This window comes from Maylandia zebra, linkage group LG1, assembly GCF_041146795.1.
Source record: "Maylandia zebra isolate NMK-2024a linkage group LG1, Mzebra_GT3a, whole genome shotgun sequence".
NCBI lineage: Eukaryota > Metazoa > Chordata > Actinopteri > Cichliformes > Cichlidae > Maylandia > Maylandia zebra.
The window spans coordinates 9043114-9060629 of NC_135167.1; the positions used below are offsets into that span (position 1 = coordinate 9043114).

The following is a 17516-nucleotide window of genomic DNA, read 5'->3' on the forward strand; positions in this document are numbered from 1 at the left end:
CCCGCACAGCCATGTCTGCGATGATTTGCAGAGACCGGTCCAAAAAAAGGGAAATGAGCAGCAGTTCTGCCGTCTTCATGCTAGAGGTCAAAGGAGAATGGTCAGACTCCTTTGAGCAAATAGGAAGGAAATGGTAACTTAAAACGTACTAATTACAAACAGTATGAAGAACGGCATTGCTGAACACACTACATGTCAAACCTTCAGGCAGATTGGCTACAGCAACAGAAGAGCACACTAGGTGCCCCTCATGTCAGTTAAGAGCAGGAAACTGATGCATTTCACACGGGCGCGCTAAAGTTGAATAACAGAAGATTGGAAAAACTTTGTCACAGTTTGGTGTATAGAACATGAAAGCACAAATCCATCGTGACTTGTGTCAACAATTCACGCTGCTGCTGCTGCTGCTGCTGCTGCTGGTGTAATGGTGTGGAGATATTTTCTTGACACGCTTAATAGCAGCTGTTGCTCACCATGTCTTTATGACCACAGTGTACCCCTCTTCTAATGGCTGCTGGATATCCAGCTGGAGAATGTGCCATGTCACATAGGCAAAATTATCTCGAATGTATTTTTGGAACATGAGTTCACTGTATTCAAATGACTCCACACTCATGAGGTGGAGATTCACATATTGGATGTGCAGCTGACAAACTTTGTCATCATATCAATACGAACCAAAACCTCCAAGGAATGTTTCCAGCACCTTGTTGAATCTGTCATGTATAATTAAGGCTGAACGAGTTCCAGCCTGGCACTGGAAAAGTGTACATAATGAAGTGGCTGGTGAGTGCATGTGTAGGTACTGTATATCATATTTTGATGCAGAAACTCCACCACTGCAGGAATGTGATAAGTACAATGTAGAAAGATTAGTGTGTTTATAGAAAAAAATTTCCTGGGACTACTGACAGACTCTTTCAAAACAAAGATTGTCATCAGTCTGGGGTGTGCCCAAAGAAAAACAAACACATGCATGTACGGCTCAGCTGAAGCAAACATTTACCCGTCTTCTTTCTGCTACTATTGTGTAATAGATACTATGTAATTGTACTGTTTGTTTGTGTTGTGTTGAGACCCATTTACCACAACTTGTTTTCAATGTGGAACAAGACATCAACCCACTAAACAAACATTCACAAGCAAATATTGAGAATCCTAAAATATTTTCATGCACACAGTATGGATGCATATAGTGCAGTTCCACTGAAACCTCTGCATAAATGTAAATGTTTTACATCTAGTGTATCTGTTAGCAAGTTTTATCCAATATGAACGAATCGCAGAAGACATGTCTCTGATGTTTTTCCATCTTTTGGTGACCCTGTCTCAGGATCCTGGCCAGACATGACCGATGACAGATGAGGGTGTGGTGTGGCACATCTCACACATGCATACACGCACACACCAGCAGAGTGTCGTTTTTATTAGAGCACTCCAAGAATTTGATTATAACCAAAGGCCTTGCATTTCTGGCAGTTTCAGGATTGACCTCCATTGTCTGTACTTCCCAGAGATAATAGAAGATGTCATCCAGTACATTTTCCCCAAATGCCCGGAAATCTTTGCTTCTGTGGCCACACAGAAGAGCGTTGTAGGCTGGGTTTACTCATGTATACCCATGTGAAAGCTTTAGTAATGTTTTACTCGTTATCCACTCATAGTTAAAGGATGTTCAGACTCCTCAGTGGCTTGCTGGTAAAGTGAAAGAAAACCAGCGCATTCATGTATGAATGCACATTATAAATTATGAACACAGTTAAAACAAGACTAGTTACAACAGTAGATTAGTAGATTGTAGAAAACATGCACCAGATGGCCCTGTCAGCAGACAGAGCTTTATGGTAGCCTGGAAAATTACCATCACCGTGTTGATCTGAAGCTGTCTCCCATTTCTGTTGGAGTAGCTCTGCATGATATCCACGGTAGGTTTTGTTTCGCTGTGTAAACAGCTCTCCTCTCTGCTAGATGCAGATGTTGAGATTTCTCTTTGAGTGGTAATGCCGGTAGTAAGCTGGCTGGCGTACTAAGGGATAATTATGGTTTTCTTATTGGTGGCGGCAGCGGTGGTGGTGGGGAAATGGGCTGGTGCATACAGAGGGTTCCTTCTGCTACAGATTTACAGGATGGAGCCTGTCTGGTTATGAAACGTGACATGGGGATGTGGCTGGCTATACCAGCTGGAAACAATGGTCTCTCTCACCGTATAGCATTCTTTCCACTCTTTCTTACTAAACTTTCTCTACAAATTACATGTTTTTGGGAAACAAAACCTTCCACAAAGGTCATCTCACATTGTGCGTCATCAATCTTATATATGTTGAAAGCACAAGTACAAATATTGAACGGGGTCAAATGGCTACAGTAACATTTGTAATCAACAAACAGCCTCACAACATGTATAGTTCAGATAGGTAGATATTTTTTATTAAATATGAAGAGCTGTGAAGTTTTCTAAAGATTTCTCCCTTTCGTTGGGTCTACAGGTGTTTTCCCAATCCATAATGCATATGAGAAGGAAATGGCTTAGACAAATTCAATCAGTGCTTTCCCAGGATTGGATTTGGACGATGGTTGATATGTTTAGATGTAAATTCTATGCTTCTTTAAATCAATAAGCTCCTCGTTGGAGTGCTCTTTGTGTCAAGCAGAAAAATTGGTGACTTGGGCTCAGTTTGTGGAAGCAAATGTGAAACAGTCGAGCAGCAGCAGCCAGCTTCCGAGCACGTGGTGTTTTCGCTTGCACTTCCTGTATTTATTATCAGCAACAGCATTTAAAGCTTAAATCATTGCTGAAATAGCATCCTGCTAATATTGTTAAGGGTCAGCAGCTCCCTCTGGTCAACATGGTTAATTTAATACCAGTAGACAGTACTGGGAGGAGAGTTGGAGATATGGAAAAGGACAAAACCTAATCTAATATGCTGGTTGCATTTTTGTACATACATAAGTCATCAGTTTATGTAAAGGTGTACAGGCAATGTCCTCCACAATTACAAAGGTAGCCCACCCCTAACCTACCCCTGTCCTGACTGGGATAAACCTTGTTCCATGTACTGACTGAAATATGATAGTATTAATCATAATTGATTATGCCTTGATTATGGCGCTCGGAGCAAGTCATTCAGGACATTCAAGCACTTCATGTTACTACACACTGTTACTCTCTGTTTAGGTTTGGTAACATCTGGTTTAAATTCAGGATTCAGGCACAGTTTACATTAGATTTCTAGCTACAGACAGAGCAATCATTTATATTAACTGACAGAGTAGATTTATCTATCTCTCTATCTGGTGCAACGATACACAAAATTCACGGTTCGGTTCGATACTTTGGTGCCACGGTTCGATATTTTTTTCGATACAAAAAAATGTTCATGCCTTTTTAATTTGTCATTTATTAAAATTATAAATATATATTTTAACTCAGAAGTACAGTTTTTAAATTTAATGTTGCTGAAACAACAAAATAATTAAAAAAAAAATCTATCTGATCGAGAAATCACTCATCTTTGGAAAAGAGTTTATTACAGAGAAATGGATCTTTCCAAAATAAAAGCTATACTATACGCTTCTTCTGGGCTATATTCTCAGCAGCATATTAAACATATCAGGTCCCCATAAGGAGCATCGTGTGTGTGTGTGTGTGTGTGTGTGTGTGTGTGTGTGTGTGTGTGTGTGTGTGTGTGTGTGTGTGTGTGTGTGTGTGTGTGTGTGTGTGTGTGTGTGTGTATATATATGGCTGAAAATGAAATCAGCGATAGTTCCTAAATATATAAATTTGCTTTTAGTAAATTTTTGTGCAGAAGTGTACAAAAGTAAAGTGCAGCATTGAGATTTGCAAATTAGAGGGTCATGTTTAGATATGTGTGACTTAAATTCTTGGTAATACTAAGCGAGCTCTGTCAGGTGCCTCGGGTTGATATGCCCTTTACCCACATCACCTTTAACCCTGACTCTGTAGAGCATGGGTTGAAAAATGCGGTTGTCTGTCTTTAACGGAGGTCACTCTTTGTCCCTTTTTTGTCCAAGCTTATTGAATACCAACACAAAGGCGACCATAAAAGCAGAGTAGTTTTCTTTTGGAATGAGGCCTGCCTGTTTGCTCTCCACAAAAAGGATTCGAATGGGCTTATGCTTGGTGATGATTCAACTAGATCAGATAACATTGGCTTATTTCCAATGAGGTGATTACTTAGCATAAATAGAATAGATTGACCATTTCTGGGCAGCGCTCAAGCATACAATTTGAAATCATCAATGAAGAATTCACGCCCTTTCAGTCAGACTCTGAAAGTAAGAATTTAATGGGCTAAAGCACAGAGCCAAAACAGATTGTGTCAAGGTCTAAAAATCCAGGCGCTGCACTGTATCTAGTCGCTTGACAGGACACCTCTAGTTGCTTCCTGTTAGGCTCCTGGTGTTTTTGGCTACCCAGCAGATACTTACTCCTGCTTTGTTTCCCGAGAGGCTGAAGATGTCATTCTGCTGCTTAACAGACTGCTGGTACACAACATACGAAAAGTATCCGTGAGTCAATATGGAGAAAGGATGTCAAACAAGTGGTCTCGCAGCCCCAGCTAGCTTTCCTGTCCCTGGTTTGGTGATGCAGAGCTAAGACAGTAGTGATTTTTTTTATTTTTTTGTATTTTAGATCTGGACAAGTCATTAAGATTTTGTAACTAAGCAATAGTAATTTAAAACTGTACAGGTGAAGGGTCGTCAGCATGATAAATAATAACAGTAGACTCAGAATGTGGGACAGCTGACAGGTATTACTAAATATCACTTATTGTTCTTAAGCATCTCAGTTTGTTTGTCGTCTGTTTTGTAAATGAATCACTCATTAAATATGAGAACATGACAGATCACCTGTAGTGGCTTATATTCTTTACATTCATTGGACTGTGCTCTGTGAATATGTCCTCAGGCTGTTAATACAGAGGTCTGCTGGAACTTCCTCAATCATTCGAGAGCTACCTGGATGTTAGCCTGGAATCATGCATAAGCACTCAGTTTTATGTGTGACACATCAACATAATCTTTGCTCATTGCCTTGTGCCATCCTCTGGATTTGCCTTACAGTGGGTTTGTCCAGAAAATGAAAATGAGAATCAAGTTTAAGGGTTTTTATTTATTTTTTTGCAAAGGCAGGTGTATGTTAGTGTAACTTTTTCATTTTAGTCACATACACATATGATGGTTACCACACTTGTCATAGTCATTGTCTTTTCTTCTGGAACTATCCGTTTTGAGAGCTCCCAGTCATCTCACCCTCCCTTTTCCTTGACTCCAGGACCTATACTTCCTACTGCTCAGAAGCAAGCACACAGTGACGTTGGTTGGTTTTGTATGGCTGCTGTTCGAGGATTCAGTGACGCCAATTTACAAGGGTGCTATGTGATCCTTTCATTTGCCAGGCTTTTATAGTGAAAGGCCTGGCAGTCAGTGCAGCAGTTTCAATCCTACTTGCTGAGAGACTCCGCTCTATTGAGGCATACAGCCCTGTGTGTTGTCCCAGCTCCATGCCACAGAGCAGCCACAGGTTTGATGGTTCTGCTTTTTTGCTATGGTTACTTTAGAGTTGAAGTATAAAAAGCAGTGTAAGAGTCAGGCCCTAGAGCTTTGACATGTGGTCAATGAGAGTCTTTGCAGTGTGGATTGGTTACCTAAAGACTAGACAAACCCATTAAATACATAAGACAATGGGTCATCCTTTCATCAGTGATTGAAGTTTTGTTTTTGTTTTTTAAATTTCTTTCCTTGTGTGCGGTCATTGAGGGGGAAAAATGGAGCTTATTGGCTTTGTTCTCCATTTGCACTTCAGGCTTTTCTCTGCTTGTGTTTAGATTTTCCACTTAAATTCTAAGAGCCAATAAAATCATCTCTTAACAGGTTTAAACTAAATTCCTTCTAATCTCCTCTATTGGTAAATCTAAAAATAAGTTTTAAAAAGCCTCTTTCCCCACAAATTATACTTTTACTAGACAATTATGGCTTCTTTTACAGCTTAGTCCAGGAAGCCAACACGAACATCTCTTCTCACTCCACCAGTCCCATGAACAAATCTTATGGATAAGCCAAAAACAGGTCTACTTTCCTGTGTCTTTAGTACAGTTTAAAAAGAAAAACTGCTGAATGTTATTTTTTTTTCACTTCACTGTATAGTTTGTTATATAGGAAGATATATTGCCAGATGGCAAATAGGACTGCGAGTCCATTGATAGGTAGTGTCCTTGAGATCTAGTGTAGGTATAATAGCTCCCTTGTTCCCTCGTAGACACACTGTCTGGACTGTTTCACTTCACTTTAAACTGCTTCATGTGTTAAATTATCCCATAATGCGCTAAATTGCACTCCTCTTGAATTCCCTATCTTTTCATCAGGTGTTATCACAAGTTTATTTGATGTTTTGCACCATCGGTTCAGTGTTTTTACCCACGCATGTCAAGTTTCCATGCATGTGATCATAAAGGTATATATAACTGACATGCTCATTCCCCATTTATAGACATTTATGTTTATAGGATGTGCTTACAGTTGTTCCCGTGTTTAAGGTCTAGACATGGTATTTAGTGGTTATGTGGAGTAAATTAATCCTACAGGGTCAACAGCCACTAAACATCTACTCAGGGTTCCCTTCTTGCAGGCCAGCTGGTTCCTACTGATGCAATTGGAGGTCTTGAGCCCCCACTATGCACTTTATTTTACCTCCCTGCTCACCCTGTTGCTTTTACCGCCCTCAGTGTCGGCTGAGTGTTATTTGAGGCTGGGGAGAGCCAGCTAGAAGATGTTGTGTCCAGCAGCAGGGGTGAAAGGGAGAGTTCAAAGTGGCTGTAAACTTCCATTGGACCAGTTCTCACAGTACTTATTGTGGCAGCGCATTTTATTACTACAACGCTGAAGGATTGCGGCTGACTCTTCACCTACACGCAGTGTTATAGGTGTCCTGTCTTTTTTTTTCTCTCTGCCTTACTCTTCCCTCAGCTCTTTTTATGGCACATGGCATCCGCTTCAGTTGCTATGCGAGAGACAAGTATGAAGTGGTGTCTTCCACACACTGCACACTGGGGCAATGATATAAGCAAGTGGAGGAAATGAGGTTTCTATTAACAGTGGTGTGAAGTTCAAACTGCTTCTATTGAGCTTCAGGACAGCACCTTCTCGTTCTGTTGCTTAGAAATGGACAACAACGTGCAAATTCTCCCCTTTGTATTTTATTTCATTTTTTTGATTTTTTTTTTTTTTTGTATTATTTTTTGAGGAATTTAATTTCAAATGTCAGCTTTTAGAAGGATTATGTTAAATTTTGTCAAAACGATGGTCAGTTGCTCTCTTTGGTTTTTAGCATATGGTTGTGAGGACCTCAGCTCAAATGTTTTCTTCAAAAGTAGAGCAGGTATTTAGGCCATGTTCTGGTTTACATGCGGACAGTTATAGGAAGCATAAATTTGTGCTTTGTCTGCTTTTGTTACTGGAAGCTGAGCTGTAGCTGTCTGGCTCTTTAGTTTGTTTGTTGAGCAGGCATGCGAGAGAAATAATTTGCATAACTGTACAGGAGCTCAGAAGCTTGTATTATTCAGTTAATGTGACCACTGTGGTCATCCATATGGCTGCTTCCTGTAAAACTTAGAAACACTGGTGTAATCACAAATTCTAAAGAGATCAGGCGTAAATTTGATCCGTATTGAAAACGTTATTTTAGGTGTTGTAAAAGCAGCTCAACAATTCATGTAGTAGACCTCCACAAGAAGTTGTTAAAATAAAAATATGCTAGACATGCTGCATTTGGCAGAGTAGAAAATGTTTTGGGAAGAGGTCAGAGTGACACGTGAGGACGTTTGGTTCGTATCCAGAATAATGCAATTATAAAAAATTGAGAAAAAAAAAAAAATAAACCCGACACTTATGAGCTCTGAGAAGCTAAAAGCAGTGTTTTGCAAAAAATAAAAAAACAGAGACCAAACGTTGCTTACTTGAAGAAAAGAAATAATATCGAACCTTCCCTTAGAATCCATTCAGCCATCCGTCCATAATTTTTGGCTTATCCAGTTCTGGGTCCCAGTGGAGTTGGAGCCTCCCCACCTGTCACACAGCGACTGTCCCAGTTGTCAAAGGTTAATTTCTCCTAGAATGAAAAATGAAAAATATTTAAAACCATCTGGATCTTTGATTCAGATCTAACAGAAAGTTGATCAGAAGAGAGCCAGGATCCTGCACATAGCAGACAGGGTTTTTTATGCATAGATTTTACACAAGTATGAGAGTTCAGGTGTGAGTAAACCTGTGCTCTGTGACTGATTTGGATATCTCTTTATGAGCCCATAAAGTGCCTGACTATTTGTTCCCTTGTGTGTAGTGTAAAGCATATGAAAAAGCCCTTAAAATCAATTGAGCCTTAATTTTTTTGCCATGTTTTATATGAAACCTGTGTTCGTTTTGTGATTTTGTGTGTGTGATTTTGAAAATCTTTATCATTTTCGTTTTTCTCTTTCCTTTGTCTTGCCTTCTTCCATCCTTCAGGTGCCTTGCAGGACTGGAGTTCCCGACCTCTGTGCTGAGTTAAATCCTAAATCCTGGTGGGATCACGACTGACCTTTGTTGCTCCGTCATCGGCTCCTGTTTCCCTCCCGCTCTTCCTCCAAACTTCTCTCCTCCCCTTTCTTAAACTCTGTTCCCCTCCTCCTCTGTGTCTGTCGTTCCCGGGCTTATTACTCACTGAAGGGAGCAGCACAGTAGCTGGCAAAGGATGAAGCGGGTCTGCCTGCCAACACCAGACAGAGGATAGAAGCCACAAAAGGACTAGCAAGGGGGGCAAGAGAGGCCAAGAGGAAGAGAGACTGAGAAGAAATCTATCAGAGAGAACCACAACGAAAGTGTGAGAAGCAACAACAATCAAGATGCCTCGCCGGAAAGACAGAAGTTTCATCAGCTAGGAAGGTGCCACTAGCAGATCTATAACTCTGAACATTTTTTTAAACAAACTTCTAACCTGCACACACAAAAATAAGTTGTGGAGACAGATGCTCCTACCCTCTGGAGTCCTTGTTAACACCTGCTATGCCTCTGTAAAAAGTGTTAGCCATGCCAGCCAAGGGAAAGTACCTGTTGAATGACCAGGAGCTCAGAAATGAGGCACTCTACCGCAAATACTCCTGCATCAGCCAGTATCAGCCGCTGGTACTCCTGCTGGGCCTCTCCATGCTCTGCTGTGTAATTCTCCTTATTCTGTTCTTTGCCCTCCGATTGGTGAGTTTTAACATACACATTTGTTTAAAAGTTACACTGACTGCAAACACTGGAAAGCATTATACCTTTTAAATATGAATCCCAGTCTGTGATTTTTAACAATACAGTGATTATATTCATGACCTCTGAGGCAGAGGAGGGGAGTCATTGGAAATGATCAATAGTTCTTTTGAATTCCTTCATGTGACTAATCTTTGGGCTTCAACTGCATAAAAGGTATTAATTGGTATTAAAATGTCTTAAGTCAGTTTTTCATATACTAAGATATGGGCACCTGGGTTTTATTAATTGTACTTGACATTATAATTTAAATCCTCCAAAATATGATTGCTAGGTTGCACTGTTGAGTCATGAAAATTGGCTCCTTTGCCAAGATTTTACCCAACAGCTGAATCCAGCATGCAGGTTTTCAGCCACACGTGGTGCATTTTGTGTGCAAAGTGTTTCCGGTGTGGCACAGTAGGAATCAAGAAAGTGGAATCCAGTGCAAGTTCCAGTTCAAGTAATTCTTGCAAAGTAGCTTGACTAGATTAGATTAAATCACCAAATATGCTATAAACTTACTGGAACTCAGATTGTTGTTGTTTTTTTAAATCAGCCTTACTGATTTGCCTATCTAGGAATAATGCAGTGAGTGTAAGGAATAACTGAATTTCTGAAAATTGGTAGCCTCCATAAACTGTTGTATAACAATTAAATTGAAAAAAAAAAAATGCAAAATGCACAACCTGACTTTCACAGCATGGTTTCTTATGACAATGGCACCAAGATGCTACACATAAACAGCAGCTCTTGTAGTCATAAACTCAGTTTTTCTACCTGGCATTTTCCTTTTAATTGATGAAAATATGTTAGAAAAGCAAATTAAAGAAATCACTCATCCAAGACAGTATGCAGTTAATAATTAAGATGCTCTAGATTCAGCTTGGTTCAAGTGTTGTTTTAAGGCACGTCTTAGAAGATGTTTATTATTTAGTCAAGGAAAGAACCTGCTGAGCCAACATACACAAACACCTGCAGTTTTCCTGCTTTTTGCATCACTGTTAGTTTTTATTGCTAGGTGACACAAATTGCTGTTGCAAGTATTGACGTGCACCAACGATGAAACATCATTTATGTTTCTTTGAGAGTTATTTTAAAGACCTACAGACCTGTCACATCCTGCTTTAACGATGATAAGTTTTAGTTAGTCGATTGGTGTTTGGGGGAGAGATTTGGCACATTAGGACAGCAGCAGTAGCGTGCTGTGTTATGAAGCAGGATGTGGCTGGATGTTCAGTTTGAAACCTTAGGTCACCAGTGAAAATGTGGGAGAAAAAAACAACACTCCTCTATTTTGATAGCTGCTTGAATAAAGCACTGTGGGTACAGATGTAGAGGAGTGTGAATGAGTGAGTGATTGTGTAACTGTTTTGATGTGAAGGAGGATGTATCTGAAGTAGGCATGAATATGGGGAATGCAAATTTCAGTTTCAAGATTATATAAGGTTATAATGTTTTTGTGCAGGAAACGGCGTGAAGTGTATGTTGTCTCAGTGTCTCGTTTATCCACAGAGAGATGTGAGGTCAAGGTTGGCTAGAGAGGGCTCAGAAATACTTGCGTTTAGTTCCTTTTTTCCTCTGAGGCACGTTCTCTCTGTTAATTGTTTTACCCAGCAGTTAAAACTTGCATCAACTTTGTTGGAGATTTGAATAGAATAAAACAAATCAAGAGAAAACTAAGACATGCAGTAAAATGTTTAAAACAATGCAGCTGTCAGAGCACAGCGACTGCAATTGTGCTTCCTACCGTGACAAGAAAAGACATGTATTCATTGAGTTCTGCTGTTCAGCGGCATGCTGTTGATTTTTGGCATGATGGCAGGCAGCTGCTACAGCTTCTGTCACCGTAGCTTATATTACTTTCTCCTGCTGGAAAAATCATTTTAACCTTCCTTATATTGTGTTGCTGCAGTCTTTTTGGCACACTCCTTTTTTTCATGTCTCTCTCAAACATTGGTTCCATCACTCTTGTATCCACTTTACACACATTCACGCTCGCACGTCCATGTTGGTAACATGTAGCTTCTCATTTGGATTTCAAAATATGTAAAATCTATTCACACCTTCAGCAATCCCCTGGCATACCATTACACACTCCTTTTTTTTCTGTCCTCTCTTCTGCGCATGCAGTTGCCAGGGGTACAAAGGAGTTAAGAGAAAATGTTGGGTTGGAGCTTGTATAACACTTATTAAATGCAAAGGAGGGGCACAGTGTCGCTTAGGGGGTGGCCATCAATGTCAGGCAGTCACTTTCGACTTATGTAACTCTTCTTTAGTCGTGGATATTGGATGATAAATGAAGGAAAAACTAGAGAAAACTGGCATTAAAAGTGTGTCTTCTAACACCTGTCTCGGGTCCTGATTGCCTGGAAGGTTCTTTAAATTTTATCCAAATACAATGGCTATAGCATGTATAATAACACTCTTAGACCTAAATATGTAACTCCTATAAATGCATTCACTGTGGCCTTGAAACCTGCTTTTGCTGTCTCCATATAGTTGCTTTCATTTTTATTAAACTTACTGCAAAACGCCCCTTTTTCGAATGTCAGTGATGATGCTGAATCACAGAAATAAAAGTCAGAATGATCAGTGCAAAGTCTCACAGAACTTTAAACACCCTGGCTAGTTTTGTGTGATTCCCCCCCCCCCCCCCTTGGTGTGCCACATGTTAAACATTAAAGCCGTATCTGCTCACGTGGATTTCTCCGCAGCTGAAACGAAGTAATTGTGCTTTTGCTGCCGTCAGAAAGGTTTTGTCAAGACTCGCATCTACACGGGGAGCGGAAAATGCTTTAGTTGAGATCTGGCCTTTTCCAGTGCTGCCATGGTAACCAGAAAGATCAACATACAATGCAGAGATGGCCTTCTCCGCTCAGAGATCTATTGACTCTGACTTTGTGCGTCTGTCTCACTCCTGAGCGCTCTTTTAACCCCTTACTTTCTCTTGTGTCCTCCCTCCAACACCTACTCTCTCTCCCAGTTAACGCCAAGGCAATCACACATCATGTGCACACATCGACGAACTGCTGTTCTCATGCATGTAATTACCTACGCTTTTGATACACAAACACACACACAAAAACGCTCTTCTTTTCACAAATGCATTCTTTTTTTCCCCCCCTTTTGTGCCAGCTTCTCACTGTGCAGTAACTCAATTAGGAAGATGTTGACCTGGAGGCAACAGCACATGAAGCAGAGACAACTGTGAATAAAAACACGCAGTAATCTCACATAGGCCTTTGTTCTCAGGAGCATTTTATGTTGATTTTTTATTTTTTTTACCTTCAGCTTCAACTGCAGTGTACGAGTTCACCAACAATACAAAAATTATTGAGCTGCTCGTTAAAATATTTTTAAAAAAGTATATAAGTAGACTCTACAGTACATGCAAGCAGGTGAAAATATAGATTTTTCACACAAAATTTACAAATACTTCACATTATTGGCAAAATCCATAATGTTTGCTTTTCATCTTGTGGGAAATAAAGGTGGTTATTGCAGGAAGTGCTATTATTAGTTGCGCTTCTTCATACTAGATGGCTAACATAGTTCTTCTGCCACTGATACACCTGTGGCCCATGCACAAATGTAGCTACTGACAGCTACTGACCTGAAACTTGCCTTATAATGTGTTTAAATACTAGCAGCTGTCTCTTGTTAAATCTGACTGTAAATACTTGTGATATAACTTATGTTATACAGCAGTCCTCTGTGGAAAAACCTCTGCTTCAGTTGAGCAAACTTCCAAGATGTTATCTAAACAATATGTTGTAATTTAAACCTTGGAAACCTGGTTGAGGATAAGGTGTTGATCATCTTCAACCAGGCTTGAAAGACACTGAGCAACCCTGTAAGAGTTTAACAAATTGTGTTTTTATTTTTCTCTCCCTGGCTTCTGTTATAGGGAGCCGACAAACATTATGTCTTTGTGAGTGTGGTGAGCGCCAGCCTGTGTGTGTTCCTAGCTGTGTTTGTGCTGGTGTGTACAGACGTACTCGCACAGCGATGGAGGCGTCTGCTAGGCCTGATTGTATGGGCAACACACCTCACCTTGGGCTACACCTTCATCTTCAGTGGACCTATTGTCTTACCTTGGGACCAGGTAACTTCACTTTACAGCAGAGTTTAAACTGAAGTAATGCAAGCCTTTTCCAGAGGCAAAAATCTTGGGAAGCTGTGTAAAATGTACACAAATACTTAAATCATTTAGTCCTGAAAACCATATATTTGCTAGAAAAACTACAAACACAATACACTGAATGGTAGAAATAAAAATTTAAAAATCAATTTTTCCACTTATCCACTTTTTCCTGCTTGTCCAATCGAGGGCTGCAGCTTAGCACAGGCACCATTCAGACTTACATTTTACCTGCGACCAATATAGAATTGCCACTTTAACTATCTTTCGACTGTGAAAGGAAGCCAGAGTAGTTTTAGAGAACCCCCAGAGGCACCTACACAGAAGTACACATTGGATTCAAACCCAGGACCTTACGCTTATTTTAAATTTCAGGGACGAGGTATGTTTCCCACTGTGTTGGATTTGTCCTTCTCCTTTATTTATTTTTTTCATCGAGGTGGTCGGCTCCTCAACACCTGAAGCCCTCCCTTCTGTTGCTGGGTTTCGTAATGTCCCAAACATTATCAGTGGGTAACAGGCCTGGACTGCAGGCATCGGTTTTATATCTGACTCTCTGCTACAAACCAAGGCTGTTAAGAAATATATGGAAATTTTTTGACAGTCTTTTTCTTGAAAATGTCATAAGTTTAACAACCTTTTCCTGGCATCTTTTATATTGTTGTGCATTAATGGTGCTCTCTTACTTATGTACTGTGTACTGTTAACAACCCATATGGTCCCTGTCCTCTTTAGACCGGTGTGCGTCACTGATGCTTTCCAAAAGTAAATTTCAGACCACAGGGCAGGTTTTCACTTTGCCTCCATCCATCTTAAGTGAACTTATGCCTAGGTTGACTTTACTGGTGTTTGTTTAGAGAGTTATTCTTTGCATAACTGATTTTGAATCTCCATTAGTGGTTGCAGGGACTGTGCAGTGCTATGTGAGATCAAGAACATCATGGACATTCAATATTAGCTTTTGTTTTTTTTGTTTCTGCATGTAGTATATTTCCATTTAGAAGAAAAAAATGATGAATATTTATACTTTCTAATTCTCACCAAGTTGCTGGTTTGGTTGCGTAAAACGGATTTTTTTTCTTCTCATAAATCTTCTACAGCTTAGCTGTGAAATGTCTTTTAGCTTTGGATCTGTGACTAAACACCAGATGATGTAATTGTTCCAAAAACTAGGAATGATTTGAAATGACTCAGTCCTTTCCTATATGTTCCCAGGTGCCTTTATTCCTCTTCATCATCTTCTCTGTATACACAATGCTGCCATTCCAGATGAAGGATGCTGTAGTGCTGAGCATCATTTCCTCTCTGTCCCACATTTTGGCCATCACGATACACCTCAAAGTTTACAGCACAGAGACCAGTTACCTTGCCAACCAGGTAAAACCATTCGAATTGTTCTAGTAATTCTAGTTCTTACTGCTTCTGTGATGTTAATCAGTCTGTGATTGTTGCTTTAGTGTGAAGAATGTGTTCAGCACTTCAGGTCAATATAATTTGTAGGAAAATGGCAAGTTGCAGTTCATAATTACAAGAACATAGGAATCCTTCAGAAAACACTGAAAACTTACAGATGTGAATCTCAGTGTGTGATGTGATGGTGTCAAAATATTGTGTTTATTACTGGCCAAGTTAAACACAAAAAAATGGACCAGTAGAAAGCCAAAGCCATTGACGTAGGAACTTGAGTATCATTAATTTGTAATGTCCCGTTCCAGCAGGCACACAGAGGTTCAGATTCATGCCTGCGTGTGTGTGTTCGTGCATAGCAAGTGTTTCAACTTGAGCTCTAACATCTGCTGCTGTGCCTCTTTCTCTAGCTCCTGTCCAACCTAGTGGTGTTTCTGTGCGGCAGTGTGGTGGGAGCCTTTCATAAAGTCCTAATGGAGAAAACCCTGAGGCAGACTTTCCAGGACACCCTGAGGTCCCTGGGAATGCGGATGAAGCTCGAGATAGAAAAGAGACAACAGGTAATACAGTGGCTTTCATTGTGTGGCATGCATGCTTTAATGTGTGTTGTATGAAAATTTGTTTCTGCAAATAGGTCTGCAGTGCAATGACCGGATAAAGAGTGGCTTGGGTAACGTGGTGCTTTATCATGAGATTTCACAGTTTTTGTCTATATTTTGAACCCTCACAGAATGTAAACAAACATTACAGACAAATGAAAATAGCTCATCATAATCGTTATTGCCGTACTCTTATTATTTTATTGCATTTAATTTCTGAGCTTTGCCTTTGGCTGCCCTTACGTTGACTCTTCCATGAATGTTTTCAATGGGACTACCAAATCCTTCTCAAATTAGATTTTCCTGTGATGCCTTTTAAATTACACGCATCTGTGCTGACTTCTTCTACTTCAGGAGCCTTTTTGCAACAATTTCCCCCTTTTATCATTTGTTTTGACTGTTGCTTAGTAGAGGACATAAAACATGCTGACAGGGAGGCTTCAGTGTTGCCTAGCAGGAAAAAAAAAGGAATGATATAGTCGTTAACATTCAAACCTTCTCTTCTTGTTTTGAACTGTGGCTGGGAGGAGAGGGGAAGGGAGGGAGCGAGAGAAAAAGAGGAACCAATGACAATCGCACACTGTGTCAATTCCACTGGGAAAAGCCCAGTATGTTCCCCCGAAATGCTTCTTGGCAGGGTGTGAAGGACATCTAAATGATATTCAAACTGTTTGTCTATGCTCCCATGTGAAACCAACATTAATAAAATTGGTTTAATAACAATGTTTATACATGTTAAAATAAGTATCATACTAGGGATCGTTCATATACATTTTCATTCACATGTACACATTTCCAGAAGCACTTTACATACGGTCCTCTGTGCAAAGGTCCCTTTATGAGAGGTTTTTCTTTCTTTTTTTTTTTTTTTTTCTTCTGATAAATATTTTCCATTGTGACTAAAAAGCAGGTGATATTGTTGCAGAGAGGAGGAAGCATGAGCGCGCACACACACACACGCGCATCTGTAAGGACTAACACATAAAATGCTTTGCCTTAGGTGAGTTCTTAACCCCCATGATCTCTCCCACATTGTTTGTGTTTAAATATTACTACATGTGGATTATTTGTTTTTACTTCGGAGTGGTAGTGACTCAGGAGGTACATCAGAGATCCACTAATCAGACGATCTGTTGTTACTGCTCCGGCTTCTCCTTTCTACATGTCGAGGTGTCCGCAATCCAGATACTGAAACAAACAAACAAATAAAAAACTTCCCATATATTTGTGTGTAGCAGCACAAGTATAATTATCATGAGAGTTTGTGTAAATGGGTGACCGTAATCTTTATGTGTAAGCTTTTTGAGTAATTAAGAAGACACAACTGTATGTTGTCTACTGTTTACACTCATTTAAATGGATGTTTGTGTTCTTACTTCTTAATTTCCCTTTAAATTAATTTGAAAAAAAAAAAAAGAAAAAGCGTGAGTATTTGGACTAAAAAAAAAATGAGACTCAAAATTAATTTTCATTCTCTCAGGTCCTTGATATGTTTTGACAGCTTGGAGAGTGTCCACAAACCCTCCAGGGAAATAAGTCTTGTGACAACACACTTGGCTTTTCCAAAAAGTCAGAGACATTTCTCACATGTAAACTACTAAAGCACTAAATTTAGACACAAATCAGCTGGTATATAACATACCTTGCATGCCATGAAGTGTGGTAGTGGTATCTCTGTGCCAAGCGAGTGGAGGTTTGCCAGGTCCTGATTAGCTGAAGTAAATAAAAGGGTCCCAAAATAGAGCAATATTGTAGATCAGGGCTGCCCAATCCCGGTCCTCGAGAGCTACTATCCTGCAGCTTTTAGATGCATCCCTACTCCAACACAGCTGAATCAAATGGTTTGATTACCTCTTCAGCATGCCATCATGTTTGGCAAAGGCCTGATAACAAGCCATTCATTTGATTCAGGTGTGTGGGAACAAGGATGCATCTAAAAGCTGCAGGATGGTAGCTCTCGAGGACTGGGATTGGGCACCCCCTGTTGTAGCTTATGAAGACAATCAGTGTTGTAGCAATACAATGACGAAGTTGTTTGCGCTCCTCCCCTTTCTCGTAAAATTTCTTCTGATTCGCTG

General features: G+C 40.0%; 1 protein-coding gene and 1 long non-coding RNA gene across 3 annotated transcripts in view; one reads left to right on the plus strand and one right to left on the minus strand.

Annotated features, from left to right (window-relative positions):
* adcy7 (adenylate cyclase 7) overlaps positions 1–17516 on the plus strand; it is a 64127-nt gene that overhangs the window by 22004 nt on the left and 24607 nt on the right. For both annotated transcript variants that reach the window (XM_004539696.5, XM_004539697.5), the window contains exons 2-5: positions 8524–9249; positions 13199–13396; positions 14648–14809; positions 15250–15399. In XM_004539696.5, the coding sequence (XP_004539753.1) occupies positions 9085–9249; positions 13199–13396; positions 14648–14809; positions 15250–15399 (675 nt within the window). In that variant the 5' untranslated portion in view covers positions 8524–9084. The remainder of the gene's footprint in view (positions 1–8523; positions 9250–13198; positions 13397–14647; positions 14810–15249; positions 15400–17516) is intronic.
* Positions 15513–17378, minus strand: LOC143419918 (uncharacterized). The gene is made up of 3 exons (XR_013099943.1): positions 17081–17378; positions 16516–16626; positions 15513–15888 (listed from the first exon to the last, which is right to left on the minus strand). It is a non-coding gene; the product is annotated as an uncharacterized LOC143419918 (long non-coding RNA).